This window comes from Camelus bactrianus, chromosome 29, assembly GCF_048773025.1.
Source record: "Camelus bactrianus isolate YW-2024 breed Bactrian camel chromosome 29, ASM4877302v1, whole genome shotgun sequence".
Taxonomy (NCBI): Eukaryota; Metazoa; Chordata; class Mammalia; order Artiodactyla; family Camelidae; genus Camelus; species Camelus bactrianus.
In genome coordinates, this window is record NC_133567.1 from 6,854,391 (window position 1) to 6,872,491 (window position 18,101).

The following is an 18,101-nucleotide window of genomic DNA, read 5'->3' on the forward strand; positions in this document are numbered from 1 at the left end:
TTCCCACCACATGCCCCGCGTCCCACCGCAGGGCGGAAGGACGCGGTCCCGCGCGCGTCGCCGCGACGGGACCCCAAGCCCCCGCCCCTCCCGCAGCGTCTCCGGGCCGCCGGGGTCGCCCGCTTAAACGTGCCGGAACGACCGGCGGCCGGGGGGTCGCACGGGCGGACTGGGAGCAGCCGGCGCGACCCTGGGCGGGGCTCCGGCCGGCGGGGCGGGGCTCTGGTGGGGCGGGGCTCCGGCCGGCGTGCGGGGCTCCTCCCCTTGCCCCCGGCGGCGCCGGCGGCCGCAGCACTTCCGGGTCGGCGCGGAGGCGGGGCGGAGGCGCGGCGGCGGCTGTTATTGTTCGAGTGAGCTCGGCTGGGCGCTATCTTCCTCGGCTCGGTTGGTGTCGGTTTGTCCCACTTCCTCTGGGCGCCTCACTCCCAGCGGCTGACGGCCACGGCGGCGGCGGCGGGCGGGGCCTGGCGTTTGGAGGCCGAGCGGCGCCGGGGTGAGGGGCGCGGAGGAGGAGGAGCAGCCGCAGGAGGAGGAGCCGTGTGCCCTGGCACCGAGCGGCCGCGGCCATGGCGTACGCCTATCTGTTCAAGTACATCATCATCGGCGACACAGGTGAGGCCCAGGGCGCGGCCTGGCGGGTGTCGGCGGCCTCCGGGCCGGGGTTGAGGAGCGAACAGCGTCGGGCCGGGGCGCGGGGGCCGACTCCCCCCCGGCGCCTCCCTGCCTGCTGCGCCGCTCCATTTCCGCAGTGCTGGAGCTGGTGACGTGGGCACTGCGAGCGGCCGCGGCCTGGCCGGGCCCGGGCCCCGGCCCCCGCCCGGGCCGGCCCTGCAGCTGGGGGCCGCGGCAGCCGTTTCGACTCGCGATCTGGGGAGTGTATGGCTGGAGGGGCGGCCCAGCGCAGGGCTGTCAGGGCCTGACTCTGATGTTTGCACTCCCGAGCCAGGGTCCCCCACCTTGGGCCTCTTCCCCGCCCCGAGAGAGAAAGGGGGGGCAGAGGAGAGCAGAAGGTGATGGGAGGAGAGTCTTGGGATTCCTGACCCGACCCACCTTCTCCGACCAACACTCATCTGCCAAGGCCTGGGCAAAGCCTCCCCTGGTGTGGGCCAGCCAGCTGAGGAGAGACGGAAACCTTAAAAAAAAAATTTATATATATAGAGAGAGACACACACACGCACATATATATATATATATATATATATATATATATATATATTTGTCACTCTCAATTCTCAAGTCAGAATAAGTCACATCCCTTTGATGCCTGGGGAATCCCTTTCGAGGTCATTAAAGCATGAAAGAGTTCTGTAGACTTGTGCCACGTGTGAACTGCGGTTATTTTATGGTAACGCAAGGCTGTTCAGTGCCCTGGGTGTGTACTGGCTAGTGTGTGTGTGCGCGCGCGTGCTGGCGTGTGGTTGTCGGGGACACTGATTTTTTTTTTTTTTTTAATTTATCAAATCTACGGTCACAACCGTCAGTTTTCAGGTGACCTGGTGTCCCTTTGAAGCAGAAATTGTTATTCTCGTTTAAAATAGCATCCCACTGTATTTCATAGATAAAGTAATCAAACTCATTGAAAATATTTTTTAATACCTGTGACTTTGGCATTATTTTGAATCTAATAATAAAGCTAAGAGTTGTTCAGGTGTTATAACTATTAATATACTAGAGTCTGATTTCAGTGATGACTCTTGCACAACTTTGGACCCTTTGCACAACTTTGGTAATGTAAGCAGCAGCTTGTGGTTGCAGTAGTGATACGGCAGATTCAATAAGTAACACAAGAAGCATGTTGATTGCTGCGGAAAAGGAAAACTTTCTGCTATAAATACAATTTTTCAGCACAGTTTTTTGGTGTGTGGTGGGAAACAGGATGGTTTTCTACGTTAAGCCTTGGGTAAAGCAGTGTTTCGCAAATATTTGGTAGCAGATTTATACACTTAAAAAATGCTGTGGCATATTTGAAGAAGAAAGTAGGGTTCTAAAGCCTACTGGCAAATTTTGATTTAGGCTGTAGAACAGAGGTTGGGAGAGGGCACTCATGTTAACTAATAAGAGTGGGTTTGAGAAGCAGAGAGAAGAGTGATTGTGGACATTTAGCAGTGGTGATGATTCGCATTAACCTTTGCAGGTTGCCTTCAGTTTGCTTACTGAGCTTCTACTGTGGTGAAGTCTTGTGCTGGGAGTATTGGGGCTACAAATGTGAACAAGTTGGTGCTCTGTTCTTTTGGAATTTGCCCTCATGCGAAACCAATCCCCAGGCAGTTCAAAGGGGAGACACTGCTTTCTTGCCGTTGCTACTGTTACCACCTAGTCAGGGCACTGAGCACTTGACGCTGAACTGTCTACGGCATTGCTTTCTCCCCACTCCGGTTCAGCTTGGTATAGTTTACTGTCAGATTAATCTTCCTCACACATGACTGTTAGGAGGCTCGTCCTCTGTTCACATTTAGTTTGACCTTCAAGGAACTCCATATTTTAGCCCCTGTTTAACTTTTGTAGCCTTCTTTCCCACTACTCCCCAGTGCCAGTCCCCATCTTCCTTCTGCCAGTAACACCCAGTAGCTGATTCATGTGCCTTTTCCTGGTCCCTGCTGCTCCCTCTGCTTGGAGTACCTTCTTTGTCAAAGTTCTGTCTGTCCTTCAGAGTCTAACTTGGGTCTTCCAGAATGCTTTCAGAGTCAACATTTGTGAAGTTCTTTTGATGTGTCTGGCTTTCCTGGTGATCTGGCTGGAAGGGACTCCCCCCTCCTTATCTCATTGTGTCCCACTTTGTATCATTCTTACGAAAGTAATTCCTGTTTTGCAGATACTGGTGTAGTCATTGATATTTAATCATACATTCTTGAGGGCAGAAAAGGTGTTTTATATGGCTTTGTATTCCAGGAAGAGCCTAATAGAAGGTAGGCCCTTTACATTTAATTAACTTAATAAAAGAATAGCCCAACAGGCTATAATGTTCCTGGTAATATACATTAATAACTTGACAGAAGAATTTTTAGCTGAATTCTACCACTTTCTTACTATTAATATTAACTTTGGCCAAAATGCTTTACCATGCTTTCTTAATTCTAAGTGTACGCATAGTTGTAAGGTACACTTAATGTGGTCCTCCCTCTGCCCCCCAACTCAAATGATATTAAATCAATAGTGAGAGAGCCATCCTGATTTTTTTTAAAGCCACAGTGTGAAAAATATGCATTTAAAAATGAAATCACTGCTTTTCCTGATTCTCACTTTTCCCTAGCCTATGAAACAATTATTATTAGTGTTCCTTTCTCTCAGTAGTGAGATAAAATGAGGACAAATGAGAAAGCACCACACACATTTTCCTTTTCAGAAGTCCCTGTTTCATAGAAGAGACTTTTAAAAACATTTTACATGATCATGATGATACTGTTGAAATATTTGTTTTCTTAGTGTATGGCCAAATGCGGTTAAAATATAGTTTTAATTTTATCCTTAATAGTGCCTTGTTCCTGAAAAACCAGGAAAATGTGTCATTTAAATCTAGGTATAAAATGGGAATTGGTTTTTAACAAGCCTGGCCTAATATAAGCAAATAATTATCAGGTTCAGAAGGAGAGAAAAACTGTAATAAACCTATAAATATTGGTCCTAAAATTCTGACATCTGCCTACCATTTTAATCTCATCACTAATCCTCCTGTCCCTTTCCTGTGCCTCATCTAGGCCCACAGAAGCACAAACCCTGTTGTGTTCTGTCTGAAATATCCATTCTTACTGTGTTCCACCCTCCTCGCCTCCAACCCCCAGGCAAAATGAAAAGAAAAATTAGGTCAAAACTTTTTTACCTGACCAAGTCCTGTTCGTTATTCTTTTAAGATGGTAACAGATGCCACCACTGCTCCCTGTTGCCTTGTACACGTCCCCTTCACTCTTCCTTCCCTCCCTGCCCACCCCCACCGTTTTGCTGTGTTTGCTTTTTTTTGTTTTTGCTTAAAATCTTTTGAGGACAAGTGCTATATAAGAAAATAAACAAAACCGGCCTGGTCACACATTAATATCATCTGAATGTATTTTTTTTTTCAAGGGATGAATGTATTTTTTTAATTGACATATAATTAACATATAACATTGTATTAGTTTCAAGTGTACAACCTAATGATTTGATACATGTGTATATTGCAAAATGATCTCCACGGTAAGTTTAGTTAATATCCATCACCACAAAGAGCTAGAAAATTTTTTTCTTGTAATGAGATGTTTTAAGATATACTCTTACCAACTTTCAGCTATTCAATACAGTATTATTAACGTGTATGTTACATTCCCAGGACTGATTTATCTTATAACTGGAAGTTTGTACTTTTTGACCGCCTTTACTACATGCATTTTAAATAATCTTTTTGTTTGGTTGGAAAGTTTTTGACTTTGTCTTAAATATTCAGGGTAGGCCGTTCAGTAGTGGAGATGTTTAATAAACAAGTGGATGGGCTTTTGTGGCAGGTGCTGCAAGGCTTTACCTGGAAGGTGCTATTTAAGCTGAAATTAGAGTGACGAGTAAGGATTTGCCAGTTGGCAAAGGGTAAATGTCTAGTAGGCAGTTGGAAGTACATGTCTGTAGCTCAGTGATGATTTTTTAAAAGATAGAGTGATATTGGGAAGAGCAGAGCTGTACTATGGGCCATAGTACAGTCTTATTGAAGACTTTGAGTATGACAGAGAAGGAAAGAGTGAGAAGTTTAGAGTTGGTTGCAAGATCAAGTCAGCTGGTGCATGTGTGTGTATGAGGATAGGGGAGACTTGAGGTTGAAAGTTTGAAAATACTGGAGAGAGGGCAGAAAGAGACCCTAGAGAACTTGGGGAAGGACTGGCACTCGATTCTCCAGAGCTTTCAAGCTCTTCCTGTGGGAGACTCAAACTTGAGATTCTTTAGATTCTTGTGAGTCACCTAGGGTGGTGGTGGTTTTGTTTTGTTTTTTAAGGGTTCAGTGGCCCAACTCCCAGTGATTTTGATTCACTAGACCTGAGGTGGAGCTTCTTGTTGCAAAATCTTAGGCCAGAAACACAAATCATTTTATATAATTATATGAGCGCATTTGTTACGCTATTTCAGAAAACAAACAGAAAAACAAACTGGGAAATTGTGAGGTAGAAAAATTCCATTAAGTTTTTTTTAATTATGAAATATGTCATGCGTGTAAGATCTATGTATGTTACATATTTGCACAGTTTAATATTTTAAAGAATAGTAGTAAATCAAACACCGAAGTCAAAGAACGATCTGCATCCTGTCCCTCTCCCCACCAGGCTCCCGCTACCTGGAATTCTGTGTTAATCCTTCCCTAGCTTAATCTTCGTAGTTGTCTCACTTATGTGTTCCTAAATACATTGTTTAGGTTTACCTGTTTTCAGTTCTTCTGTTAAATGAGAGTGCTAAAACATATTTGAAGCATACCTTTTAACATCATCTCAAATTTACTCAAGTTTTTGCTTTATGCATGTTACTTGTAGTCTTTCAAGATTTTTGATCACGCTTTCCTTTCTCTGGCTGTCCTAACCGGTTTATTTGCTGCTTGCCTCCCCAAATATTTATATCACTCCTCAGACTTTGTGTTCTCATTCCTTTTCCCCGTTCTTCATTTTTCCTGATGAACCTACCTCCTCCTCCTCCTCATCTCAGATAATACCCTGTGTCTCCTACTGGTGCTCTTGTCCTTTATGTCCCCACTCCATTCCTGCTTCAACATGAGATTAATTTTCTCCTGTGTCTCCCTCACTGCTCCCCCTCTCCCGTGTTATCTGGACAGCTCTCCTGCTCTTGCAGTAGCCAGCAGTTTAGCTGTTTGGTTTGAGCAGATCCTGATTTCGCCAGCTCAGCTGCTGTTCCCTCTCGGGCCCAGCTGTGCTTGCTCATTTTGTTGTTCTCTGCTCATCTTCAGTCTGGGAGGCTGTGTCCTTTGCCACAAGAGATGCAGCCACACGCTGACCTCCCTTGTCCCTCTAGCTTTTCATTTTCTATATGAAACTTTCCCATTTGATTTCATTGGCCTTGCTTATTTGCAGGTTTTAAAATACTCCACATTCTAGCTGTTATTTTTCACTTCGAAATTAGGGGCACCTGGCAGAAAGATGCTAGGTTCCCTCTGCTGTCATACTCTCAGAGTCACCCTCTTTCAGTTCCTGAAGTATTTTTCAACTCATATGACAGGGGTCTCATCCTTGGAGATGCTGTTTCAGTAGATCTGCAGTGAGTCCTGGGCATCTGCATTTTTTAAAAGCACTGTGTGTGGTGGTAGTGCCGTGACATTTCTCTGCTGGTCAGCTATGGGCCTTTTATGCCTGACTATTTTTTCTAAAATTGATTCTTTCTCTTCTGCTGTCAGATTTTCTGCTTTCTGGGGTTTTGTGTAAATAAGGATACCTTAAGGCATACCCAGGGTGAATTTATATGGGATTCTCTGTCATGCTCATTTTTGCCACTCTTTGTAGAAGATTCTGATGAGGAATTCTCCATACTTTTTATAGTTCATATACTGTATCAAAAGCTTTTTCTCTTTTAGTCCTTGAGCAGGAATGTATGAGGTTGCTATTTCATAGATGAAGAAAGTGAGCTATGTCCTTTGGGGCAAACTCTTTCTTTTCTCCTCCCACCTCTTTACTTTTCATAGCTATGATGTAGCTGTAAGCGTCTCCAGTTCTCTGTTGAAGATGTTGCCATTTTCAGATGTAGCTGACAGTTACTGTGTTTCTTGTCCAATCCGAGGAAGAAAGAATATGAATGTTGACGGATGCATGCTGAGTGAAGGTTTGGAAAGCAAGACTGTGCCCAGCACAGCGCTAGTGCTTTAGAAAATGATGAGTGTGCGCTAAGTAGTCAGCACTGAGTCGGCTCCATGCGTTGACCAATTTATTTCTCCTTGTTTCAGAAAGGATTGAATGGCACTTACATAAAGATTTTTTACATTTTTTTTAATGCGGACGAGAGAGAGCGTATTAGTTTCATGTTGCTAACATAACAAACCACCATACTCTTAGCAGCTCAAATAATGCAAATGTATTATCTTAAGGTTCTGAAGTTCTACATAAATCCATGTATGTTCCAGTACATATCCAAAGCCTGATGTGTGTCCCTCTGGGCCAAAGTCAAGGTTTTGGCAGGGCTAGGTTTCTTTCTGGAGGGTCCTTGTTCATTCAGGTTGTTAGTAAAATGGAGTTCCTTGTGGAGATCTCCGTTTTCTCGCTGGCTGTCATCTGAGGGCTGTTCCCAGCCTCAGAGTCTTCTACCCACATCCCTATACGATTTGGCCCACAGACCCCTTCCTCTGTCCTTCAAAGCCAGCAACAGCGGATCAAGTCCTCCTATGTCACCTATTTCTGACTCTTCTTGGGTCATCCCATCTCTCTGAAACTGATAAAGGTTTTCTGCTTTTAAAGACTCATATAATTAGATTGGGTTTACCTGGGTAATCCAGGATAATCTCCTCATATCAAAGTCTGTAATCTTAATCACATCTGCAAAGTTCCCTTTGCCTTGGAGGGTAGCATGTTCACAGGTTCCAGGATTAGGGTGTGTGTGTCTTTATGTGTTGGGAGGAGTGCAGTTCTGCCTAATGCAGCAGGCTGGGGAGAAGCCGTAGGTCGAAACAGAGAATTGAAGGCAGAAACAAGTAATATCCATACAGTGTACACCTTTTTAAAGTGGTCACTGTATTTAGCACTAAGCAGTGCAGAGAATCCTATTTTCATTTCATTCATTACCCAAATATAGTATCCATTAATTTTTAAAAATACTGCGTTCATATACTTAATTATTCCTTAACTGAGTCTTGAAAGGCATTCTTCTGATTCCTCTTGAAAAGAATACAGTGTACTGTAGAGGAAAATATCAATAAGCAAGTAGTATATTTATAAACATAGGGCCTTTTCTAAGGATATAATTCATTGAATCTGAACAGTAATATCCATGAGGAAGGTTCCATGTTACAGGTGAGGAAAGGGAGACTAATTGCAACTGACCGCGCTGGAGTTTGAGCCCAGGTCTTTCTAACTCCAGGCTCCGGGCTCTCCTAGATCCTACACATTTCTTGATTCCCACCAATTCCATATCACACGTCTTCTGTTGGCTTCTCAGCTGCTTGGTCTTTTGCAGTGACGTGGAAGTACGCAGTCCCTTGTCTCCCTTTACTAAAACAGAGGCCACCTCCACTTGCGCAAAAGAGGGAAGAACTGTTCTGCAGAATGTCGATTAGATCAGTCTTGCTCTTACACGTGTGGGTCGTATCTTCTGTGTTCTTAACAGTCTTTTGAGTTTTAGGGTGAGATGTAAATATCTCCTATTATGACAGTTGGGTTTTGTTTTTGTAGTTTTGTCAGGCTGTTTTTTTTTCCCTAGTGAATTTGAGGACTAATTTGTAAGGTGTGCATGGGCTTTACATCTTGCTGAGGAGTTAATTATTCCTTTGTCATTTAAGTTCCCCTCCACTTTTTACATGTTGTGTTTAGTAGTGTAGTTTTCAGTATTCAAGTGCTTAATACTAATTTTGAATGTTAACTTTTCACTCATGTTTGCCTTCTATATACTTTTTCATCCTTTTTTCTTTGGAACAGGTTTTTTGTTTGTTTTGTTTAGGAAACATTACAGATACAGCTGAAGCCCGCTATATACTCTTCACCTGTCTTTGTCCATAGAGGTAATCACTCTCCTGAAATTGCTGTTTTTTATCATCCTATGAAAAAGTTTTTGTATGATTACTACATTTGTATGTATGTGCCTGTAAACAATGCACAAATTGTGCGTATTCTTTTTCAACTTCATTTTAGTGGAATTTTACTGTACTTGCTCTGAAACTTTTTTGTTCAAGATTATTTTGACGGGATTAATGTATTTTGCTCGATTTTGTTGACATTAATTGCTTGACTGGCTTAATTTTCATTGCATTCTGTTGTTTGATTATACTGCCATTTTCCCCTTCTTTTTTCTCTGAAGGAAGTGTGAATGGGTTGTTTGTCGCCTTTTACAGTGCTGCATGGATCATTCTTGTGCCTGCTCCTTGAGCTCACGTGCTGGAGTTCTGGAGCCACACCTCTGAGTGGACCTGTGGGTGGAAGGGGTGCCCCTCTTCAGCTTCACCCACTAATCGAAATCACTGTCCAGAGTAGTTATCAGTCAGCTCTCATCCTTGTTTCAGCTCTGCCATGTCACCCTTTTTTTTTTAATTCTATTTTTTATATAGCCCATTGCTATATATTTTTTTTTAATTTGGTCTGAGAGGCTGTCTTTTACCATGCATTTGAATTTATTTCTACCATGAGGTACCAGCCTGGTTCAATCATATGAACAGGGATTAAGGTGTGGGTCACAGCTGTGCCCTTTTGTCATGGGCTTTGGGGCACGGCGGCATGTGTCCCACACAGGAAGCAGTATGGCGGTCACATTTCCCAAGCGTGTATGGTGTCATCTCTACCTTGTAGGGCAGTGTGGAAAGAGACTACCTGCCAATAACTCTTATTTGTGCAAGTGAACAATTTAAATTCCTGGGTTTTCTGTTTGTAAAATGTGTATAGTACCTGCCTAGTGCACTCTGTAGGGTTGCTCACCAGTGCTCTAGGCTTTTGGGTTTTTTCCCCTGACTTTGTAGCTGTCTTTAAAATTTAAGTGTCAGTTATTTGTTTCCCTCCATTTATTTACAGTTGATATATAAGTGTAAGTGGTACATTTGTGCTTGCTCTGTGGCCTCCAACATCATTAACATTGATGGATGACTCCCCCTTTAACTACTTGTCCACCTTTATCAGTAACTACTATGCATCTAGGAGGCAAGTGATATATTACTCTTAAGTCCTCTCTGGTTATTTTAGCCTGGACAGCACACTTGAAAATCTTCCACAAGCCTAGTATTTGTAATTAGAATACCTTGGTTAGCTTGGTGGCTCCTCTGCTTACTTGTTACCTTGGTCAAGTTCAGACATCTTCAACTTCTGTTTTCTCATCTAGAAAAAGGCAGTGGTAACGTCTGATTGGTCTACCTCACGAGATTTTTGTGAGTTTGAAATAAACATTATGCACAGATGATTTTAAGCTTTAAAGTGCTTGATTAATAGTAATATTTTGGAGATAAATTTTTCTAACCTGTTGAGTGTCCTAAAATTAATGGGGGAGGTCTTGCCTATAGAAAAAGCTATTCACTGTGCTGACTTCAAACTGTAACTACTTAGTTGAAGGAAACAAGATCACATGTTAACCTGCAAAATGGCAGTTCTTTGATCCTGAAATTCTTTTAGAACTCCATAAAAGAAAGTCTTTTTCTAACTCACATATCCTCGTGGGCCGCTTGAAATTGAAAAGGATGTCAAGTAGGTGTTCTTTTTCACTGGTTTTCAGGGAAGAGATAGTAGGGCCAGTAGTTGTATCCTGCCTTGGTTTGTTCTACACTCACTCTTGGTATCTTGAGATACCTCTTGAATGGTTTCTCTCAAGTTTGAACCCCTTTGGAAAGAGGCAGTTCTGTAGGTCTACAGAATTCTTCGGTCTAAATGAATCTGTTGATAAAAGGTTATCTTCTTATCTCTCTGGACAGATCAATTTCAACCATTTCAAAGGGCAAAGTGAAAGTAAGTGTGTCCGAAATGACTTATGCTCAGAGCTTTACTTGATACAAAAATTATTAAATAGGGAAATCAGTTATTAGTTACAAATTAAAGCAGTAATAGTTGTATGCCTGGTGAGTTGATTCACCAGTCTTTGAAGTAAAGGTATTTGTTACACTTTTTTAGAGTAACCTTTGGTATAAGGTGAAGAAATTCTGCTGGTTTCACAGCTAAGTGGATTTTTAACTTGTTTAATAATTGGGACCATGTAGGCAGGCTGGAGGGAGCATGCTGTTGTGTTTAGTCCTGGATTTTTTACATTTCATATCAGCAGCAACTTGGATGAAGTCTAGTTTGGTTGAAAGAGGTAATGTGTGGATTCTACCAGACAGAATCTAAAATGACCTTGACAGGCAGAATGATTGGCTAAATTTAGCAAAATGGAATTTAATAAAAAATGATGTGAAAGTCCTGTATTTACTTTTACTTTTAAAACAAGCATAGAAATACAAGATGGAGATCAGCTGGTTAAATAGCAGTGCACGTCTAAAAACTTAAAAGTTTTACATGACTAGGTTCAGTATGAGTCAGATGAGTAACAAAGCCAACAAAGAATAAATGTGACTATAGGTTAGTAAAAGTATAATGTATAGACAAGGCGGGTAATAGCTGTCCTCTGTCAGGACTCAACTGCAATTCAGTTATGGAAACTCTGGTTTCAGAGGGACGTCTTCACATTGGGGTGTGTGCTCAGGAGACCAGTCAGGGTGATACAAAGGCTGTATCAACCATGACATTTTAGGAATGGCTGAAATAACAAACATTTTAACCTAAAAAAAGAGAAAACTTAAAGGAGAATAAATAATGACCTTGAAATACTTAGAAGACTGTCATATAAAAGAGGGCTTAAACTTACCCTTTGTGGTTTTGTCAGCCAGAACCAGGGCCTTGAGTGGAAGAGAGAGAGATTTGGATTCCCTGTGAAATGGAAAGAGCGTGTTAAGTGGTGAGTTGGTCTGTTACTGGAGCTGGACACATTAGGGCTTGGAAGATGGAATTTATACAAACAGTAAAGGATTGGATTTGATTTTTTTTTCTTTTTAAAGAAATTTAAGATACCGTGTGGGCATTCCCTGTGCTGGGGTTAGAAAAATGAACAAGACTGCCCCACCTCAAAGGGGAGACAAATTTGCTGCTGTAATTACAAGATGAGGTAATAGAGATAATGTATACACGAAGTGCTAAGGGAGCATGGAGAAGATTCATTCTCACTAGAGTGAATGGCTCCCAGCAGATTCAGATTTTCAGTAAACATTTGTTGGGCACCTACTATATGCTAAGTGCTATGCTATGGCTTTCAGAGTTTCTCACAATAATCCTAGATAGCTGTTGGCCCCAATTTACCGAGGATAAATCACATATGACACCAGACGTGGTCTCATTTGTTTGAAAAATTTTCCACCTAGTAATCCTATAGAATCAGTTTGTGCTTTTGCCCGTATTTTTGTATTTGTTATGTGTGGAGAACAGAGAATTGAGCTGAGCTCATCCGTCTTTATTTTGCCACGAAGGTTGGATGACTTTATCCCCAGAATGTTCTACAGAGTAATTTGTCGGGATTTGTGGGGGCTTACGACTGAAGGAATCTTGGGCGCGTGCTGTAAAGGGCACTGTGTAGTATGAAGAGTTGGTTTTATGTCCTCTGGGTAGCTTCACAGGAGCAGCTTTATCCCCATCTCTAAATGGGATACATTTTTACCCGTAACTCGGATTTCTGACCGTAATTGATGAGGCCTTTCCACCATTTAACCTTTTTTTCTTTCTTGATCTTTTCCCCCCATCATTTCTGGCTTAGAGTCTCCTTTCTTGGAGAATTTACCTGAGAAATGGAAAAATCATACTGGATTTGAGTGTGAATATGTGAATTTTAAGCCTTAGCGATGAGTAAGTCTTGTTAAAAGTACTGCTGATTATTCTTTAGTGGCTTTTAGGAGTTTAAAAGGAAAGTCAACATCTTCTATTTCACAATACATTATTTTACTTGCAGGCTTCCTTCAAATTAGCAGACCAATTAACGAAACTATTTCTGGTCACACTAGAAGTTTTGCTAGTTATGTAAATGCCACGCCATTATAGTGGTCGTTGGATGAGGCCAGTGAAAGTATTGCTTATATAGTGTCTGATGGCAAAATAGATCCTTTGAAAAACTTACATCTTTTTTTTTTATTATGGTGGAAATGATGAATACTTATGGTAAAAAAAATGAAAAATACGACTTTACCTAGCATAGTAATGGTTTGTTTTCTGTCTGTCTTTAAGCCTGTGTGCATGTGTGTGTCCCAATCCCACCAGTATGTTTGTGTGAGTGCTGTTCCACACCTTTAATTTTTTTCACTTAAGGATTAATCTTTGGTGTCTTAACATATCATCATAATGTAAATCTATCTCATTCTTTTTAAACACCTGTGTAGCTGAACCATTATTTTTCAAAATGTTTATTTATTGGAATTTTTTGGAGGAGGGAATCACTAGGTCTATTTATTTATTTATTATTACTTTTTTTTTAATGGAGGCACTGGGGATTGAACCCAGGACCTAGTGCCTGCTAAGCATGTGCTCTACCACTGAGCTATGTCCTCCTCCCCTCCTGAGCCATTACTAATTTAATCAGCTCCCAATTCTGTTAGTCCTGGCCTGTGGTAGCAAACAGCAGAAACCTACTGTTGTTAAGCAGAAGAAAATTTTACTGGGAAGATTGGATGTTCCATAGACTTGATAGGAAGGCAGTATAATCAAGCTTGAAAATGGCAAAACCGAGGCAGGCAAGGCACAGCCAAATCCCTGCTGTCGGTACCGCCTGTGGAAGCAGGCGCTGGTGCCTGCCGTGGTCTCACCTCCACTGCAGCCACCATGGATTCTCTCTTATTGGTCCCAAGATTTCAAGTTCTGAACAAGAGCGTCTGATTGGCTCAGCCTAGTCACATGTGACCACAGCAGAAAGTCACAAATCACCTTCCATTAAAAATATGGGTTTAGAGGGAATATTTAATTTTGAGCTTGGTGTCTATTTCATGCACTTAAATTCAGCAGGCTAGTCTCAATACTAGCTGTCTCAACTGATATCTAGTCTGTGCTTGGGGTCTTAGTTTGATTTAGTTACTGTTATCATGTGCTTGTTATTAGTTTAATATGGCAACTGCATGAAGTATATTTTTTTGCTTACAGCCTTTAATTTTGATACCCATTTATATCATCGCATACTACTTAGAGGTCATGTACAGTAAACTTCATGTACATTTACATCTAAACACATTCTTCCTTCCATAGCATCATGAAAAACTATCGTCTTCTAGCTCCTTCATTGAAATATATTTCTGAGATGCTGCAGTTCTTATTTGGAACCTTTGCTTATGAAAGGATTAGGAAAATGGTCAGATTAAAGTATGTTAATGTACTTGATATATTAACTGGAACATTATTGTTTGGGATAAAGTCAGCATCTAGGAAATAGTATTCACTTTTTTTAAAACCTTCTTCATTAAGATTCTGCTCTGCCAGAGTCATTTAGCTTATAGAATATTTCCCTTCTCCCTCTTAGTATTACTACTAATACAGGGAAAATGAGATAGCATTCTTTTTAGTGAGAGAAGGATTGGTTGCAAACAGTAATATGTATCTGAGAAGAACAAATTCAGGAGATTGGATGGTATAGTGGAAAAATATGATTTGGAATTTAAAAACCTGATTTTGAGTTTCAGTTCTGCCTCTTACTGAGTTAACTTGAGGCATATCACTTAGGCCGCAGTTTCTTCATCTTTGAAATGAGGTTATTATTCCTGCTTTACTGATCTCATAGGCGTACTGGTCAAATAAGATTGTGTATGAGGAGGGAGCCTATTTGCACCTGCAGACTGTTACAAGTCATGCATACATGTTAAATAAGACAAGCGTATGTTTTCATAAACTTGATTATGGAATTCCATAGCTGCTTTAAAACTGCTTATCTATTTTGAAGTGGCTCTTTTGGCTGTTTGGCAGGTATCATGTAGTCTAGCTATTCTAAGCTGGGTAATTGCCAAAGATACTAAGTAGAAACCAGGATAACCTTGTTTTGAACTTAACCTGTACTGTGGTGAAACATATTTTCAGTTATTTGTCTGTTATGCCCAGCATGCAGTGGCGTCACATTAGTTGTAGCTGGAAAGCTGAAGAGGACTGGACACTGAAACTAGCATTTTAGTTGGTTATATCAAGGGCAGTGGTTCTGAAACTTTAGAGCACATCAGAATCGCCTAGAGAGCTTGGTGAAACCCTGACTTCAGGACTCCACCCCAGAGTTCTGGCTCAGTAAATCTGGGGTGGGCTCATGATTTGCATTCTAACAAGTTTCCAGATAATGCTGATGTTGCTGGTCTGGGGACCACACTTGAGAATCAGCACTTTAGGAAATTTATAATTCATCATCCAAGATGATCTGTAATCTGTCATCATCCAAGCTGGTCTGTAATCTGACATCAGGAGTAACTGAGCCTGCCTGGCAAACCAGGATATAGGGTCATCCTAATTTTACCTTGTAGAAAAATCTTTTTTACAAGGAAGTAATTGAATTGTCACCTGGTAGGTGACTAACAGTACCCAAGTGTGTGTATGTATGTTCAGTTGCCAACAGATCATTCAGTCATATTTTTTCTTTGATCCTTGTCCTTGTAAATGCTAACGAAAAGAGAACAGAAGTATTCTAGATTTTTCAGCTGATTTGTTTTGCCATGAATACTAGCATAAATATTGTGGATGGGTTCTTTCATTGGGTATGTGATTGGATTAGATACTGGAGAATAATTTCCAAGTTTGTTTTTTACAATCCACAGTAACAGGTACATTGCAACCCAGGGTTCGGATATGTGTGTAAGTGCATATGTAGCTCCAAACAGGAGTTTCCAAACAGCACTTATCCTAATCTTATTTATTACATATGGTCTAATACGTGCTATTTTGTTCTAGTTTATTTTTTTAATGCTGATCATCCACTAAATTGATTTCATGACATAACTGGGTACAGCCTACTGTTTAGAAAACACTGCACAGAGGACCTTTTTAGTTCCAACATACTGTGACATTCTGAGATCCTGAGAAGTAGTTATAGATCAGTTTTCTTTATTCTGATCCTCCTCACATTAAGCAATTTTCCACTGTTAAACAAACTAGTTTGGAAAAGTCCCAAGAGTGGGAGGAAAAAAACAAAGGGATGCTATTTTTACCACATCTGTTATCTTACTTACTGTTAAATTTAATATTCTATCATTTATTCCCTATGAAAATTAGTAAATGCTCTATTTTATTTTTCAATTTTTTAAAATGTAAATTGCACCTAGCAGTTATCTAAGGCAATGGTAGTGAAAATGAAGAGATTACTGGTGACAGTTGGAATTAACAAGGTTTAGGGGAGGATGTTGTAGGGAGTGAAAAATTAAAGACAAGATAATTTCAGGCGTTTTTCCATCTCATCGGAGTTTATATTCCAAATATGGGTTCTTTTGCATTTATTTTTTAATGTGAAAGTAATGAATACACATGATAATGTTAAAACATTATGAAAGGGCAGAAGATTAGATATGGGAGCAAGTGAAAGATGACATCATGCAAAGAGAAACAGGTCAGGGAAATACAGAGGTTAAAACTTTGGTAAGCCCAGAGGAGTGGGCTACACGGTGACTTCCTTCCAAAGAGTATAGTACGAAATGCAAAGGGAAAAAAGGGTTAACTTTATTTTTTTTATTTTGTAGGGAGGTAATTAGGTTTATTTACTTTTTTAGAGGAGGTGCTGGGAATTAAACCCAGAACCTCATGCATGCTAAGCATGCACTCTACCATTTGAGCTATACTCTCCCCACAAAAGGGTTAACTTTAGAGTGAAGAAACTTGGCCTGGTACCTCAGCCAGGTGATCAAAGTTAACATCAGTGGTAATCAGTCATGTTGACAGTACGTTCCAGTGTTACGATGTGATGAAAATTGTGCTCTGTCTCTGTCATCTTCCTCTCGAACACCCATAACTCTAGTCAATCACAGGGGAAAAAAATCGGACAGATCTCAGCTGAGGCACATTCTACAGTATACCTGACCAGTACTCCTCTAGATTTGAGTTAAAGTCATCAGAAACAAGGAAAGTTTGAGAAATTGTCACAGCCGAGAGGAGCCGGAGGAGACATGACAGCCAAGGGTAATGTGTCCTGGATGGGATCCTGGGACAGAAAACAGACATTAGGTAGAAACTAAGGGGGAAAAAATCCAAACTGTCAGAGAGGTAAAAGCAAAGAGGCTTCATAAAGAATGCAGGGTAGGAAATAAACCACACGGAGAAAGGGAAGAGGACGTGTGAAGGCCTCACAGGTTCCAGGTATAAAATGAAAACCAGTGGTAGAGGATGGAGTTAGAGAGGCTGCTTTTATGTTGGTTCTGTTTCTGTTTCATTCTGCAATTATAAAACAAGCATGTGCTTTTATAAAACAACATGTCTTTTTTACTGGTCCCTCTCTTCATATGGCTTTAAACACCACCTTATACTGATGCCTCTCTGACTTATCCCTCCACCTGAGCATCTTTCCTGAGGTCTCAACTCCTATGTCCCATTGCCTATATAAGCATTTGGCTGTCTAATACACGTATCAGCTCGGAATAACCAAACTGGAACTGAGGGTCTTTCCTACTCTGCCTTCAGTTTTCTCCATCTCAGTGACTCTTCTGTTTGCTCAGACAGAGATATTGAAGCCATACTTAAACGTACTTTTTCTCTCAGAACCCCCATCCACACTGTCACCAAATTCTCTTGGCTCTGCTTCAGAGTGTGCCCAGAATTCAGTCACTTCCAGTCACCTCCACTGCTACAGCCCTGGTGTTGCTTCATTGAGAAAGTCCCCTTAGCTGATCTTGCTGCTTCTGCTCTCATCTGCTTCTCCTTGTAAGTTATCCTCATTGTAGCTGCCAGAGTGATTATTTTAGAATTTAAGTCAAATTATGTTACTCTCTGCCCAAAACCCTCCAGTGAATCTCCCATTTGATCACAAGTAATTGAAAAGTCCTGTGGGGTCTGCGTGCTTAGGCGCCTGAGATTCCTATAACCTCAACTCTTAGGGGCATGACTCTCCCTGCCTTCGAAGCTTCATCCTCATTGGCCTTATTATCACAGTTTCTTGACACATCCCACCTTACAGCCTTCCCACCCTTACTACACAAGGGTGTAGCTGTCATTATAAATTAAGCTTTATTATTTATAAAATTTATTTTAAGACTATTTAGGCTTTTTTTTAATGAAGTCCAATAAAAGGGTTTTTAATTCCTATTTATGATGAAATGTTGTCCCTGTTGTAATGGTTTCATTTTAGAGGCTTATTTTTCCTCCCAAAAATAAGGGGATATTATTTCAAGAAAACATCCGATTTGGACAGAATTTTAGTTGAGGTGCTGAAAGTGCTGTTTTCTCTGTTGAAGGTATTTCAGGTAACCGTAAGTTCCAGGAGTGCATTTAAAAATCTAGCCTCAATTTAGA

The 18,101-nt window shown here is 41.2% G+C and overlaps 1 protein-coding gene across 1 annotated transcript in view; it reads left to right on the top strand.

Moving 5' to 3' along the window:
- Positions 1 to 294: 294 nt before the first annotated feature.
- RAB2A (RAB2A, member RAS oncogene family) overlaps positions 295 to 18,101 on the top strand; it is a 62,665-nt gene continuing 44,858 nt past the window's right edge. The window contains exon 1 of the mRNA XM_074355006.1: positions 295 to 612. Coding sequence (XP_074211107.1) covers positions 567 to 612 — 46 coding nt within the window. The 5' untranslated portion in view covers positions 295 to 566. The remainder of the gene's footprint in view (positions 613 to 18,101) is intronic.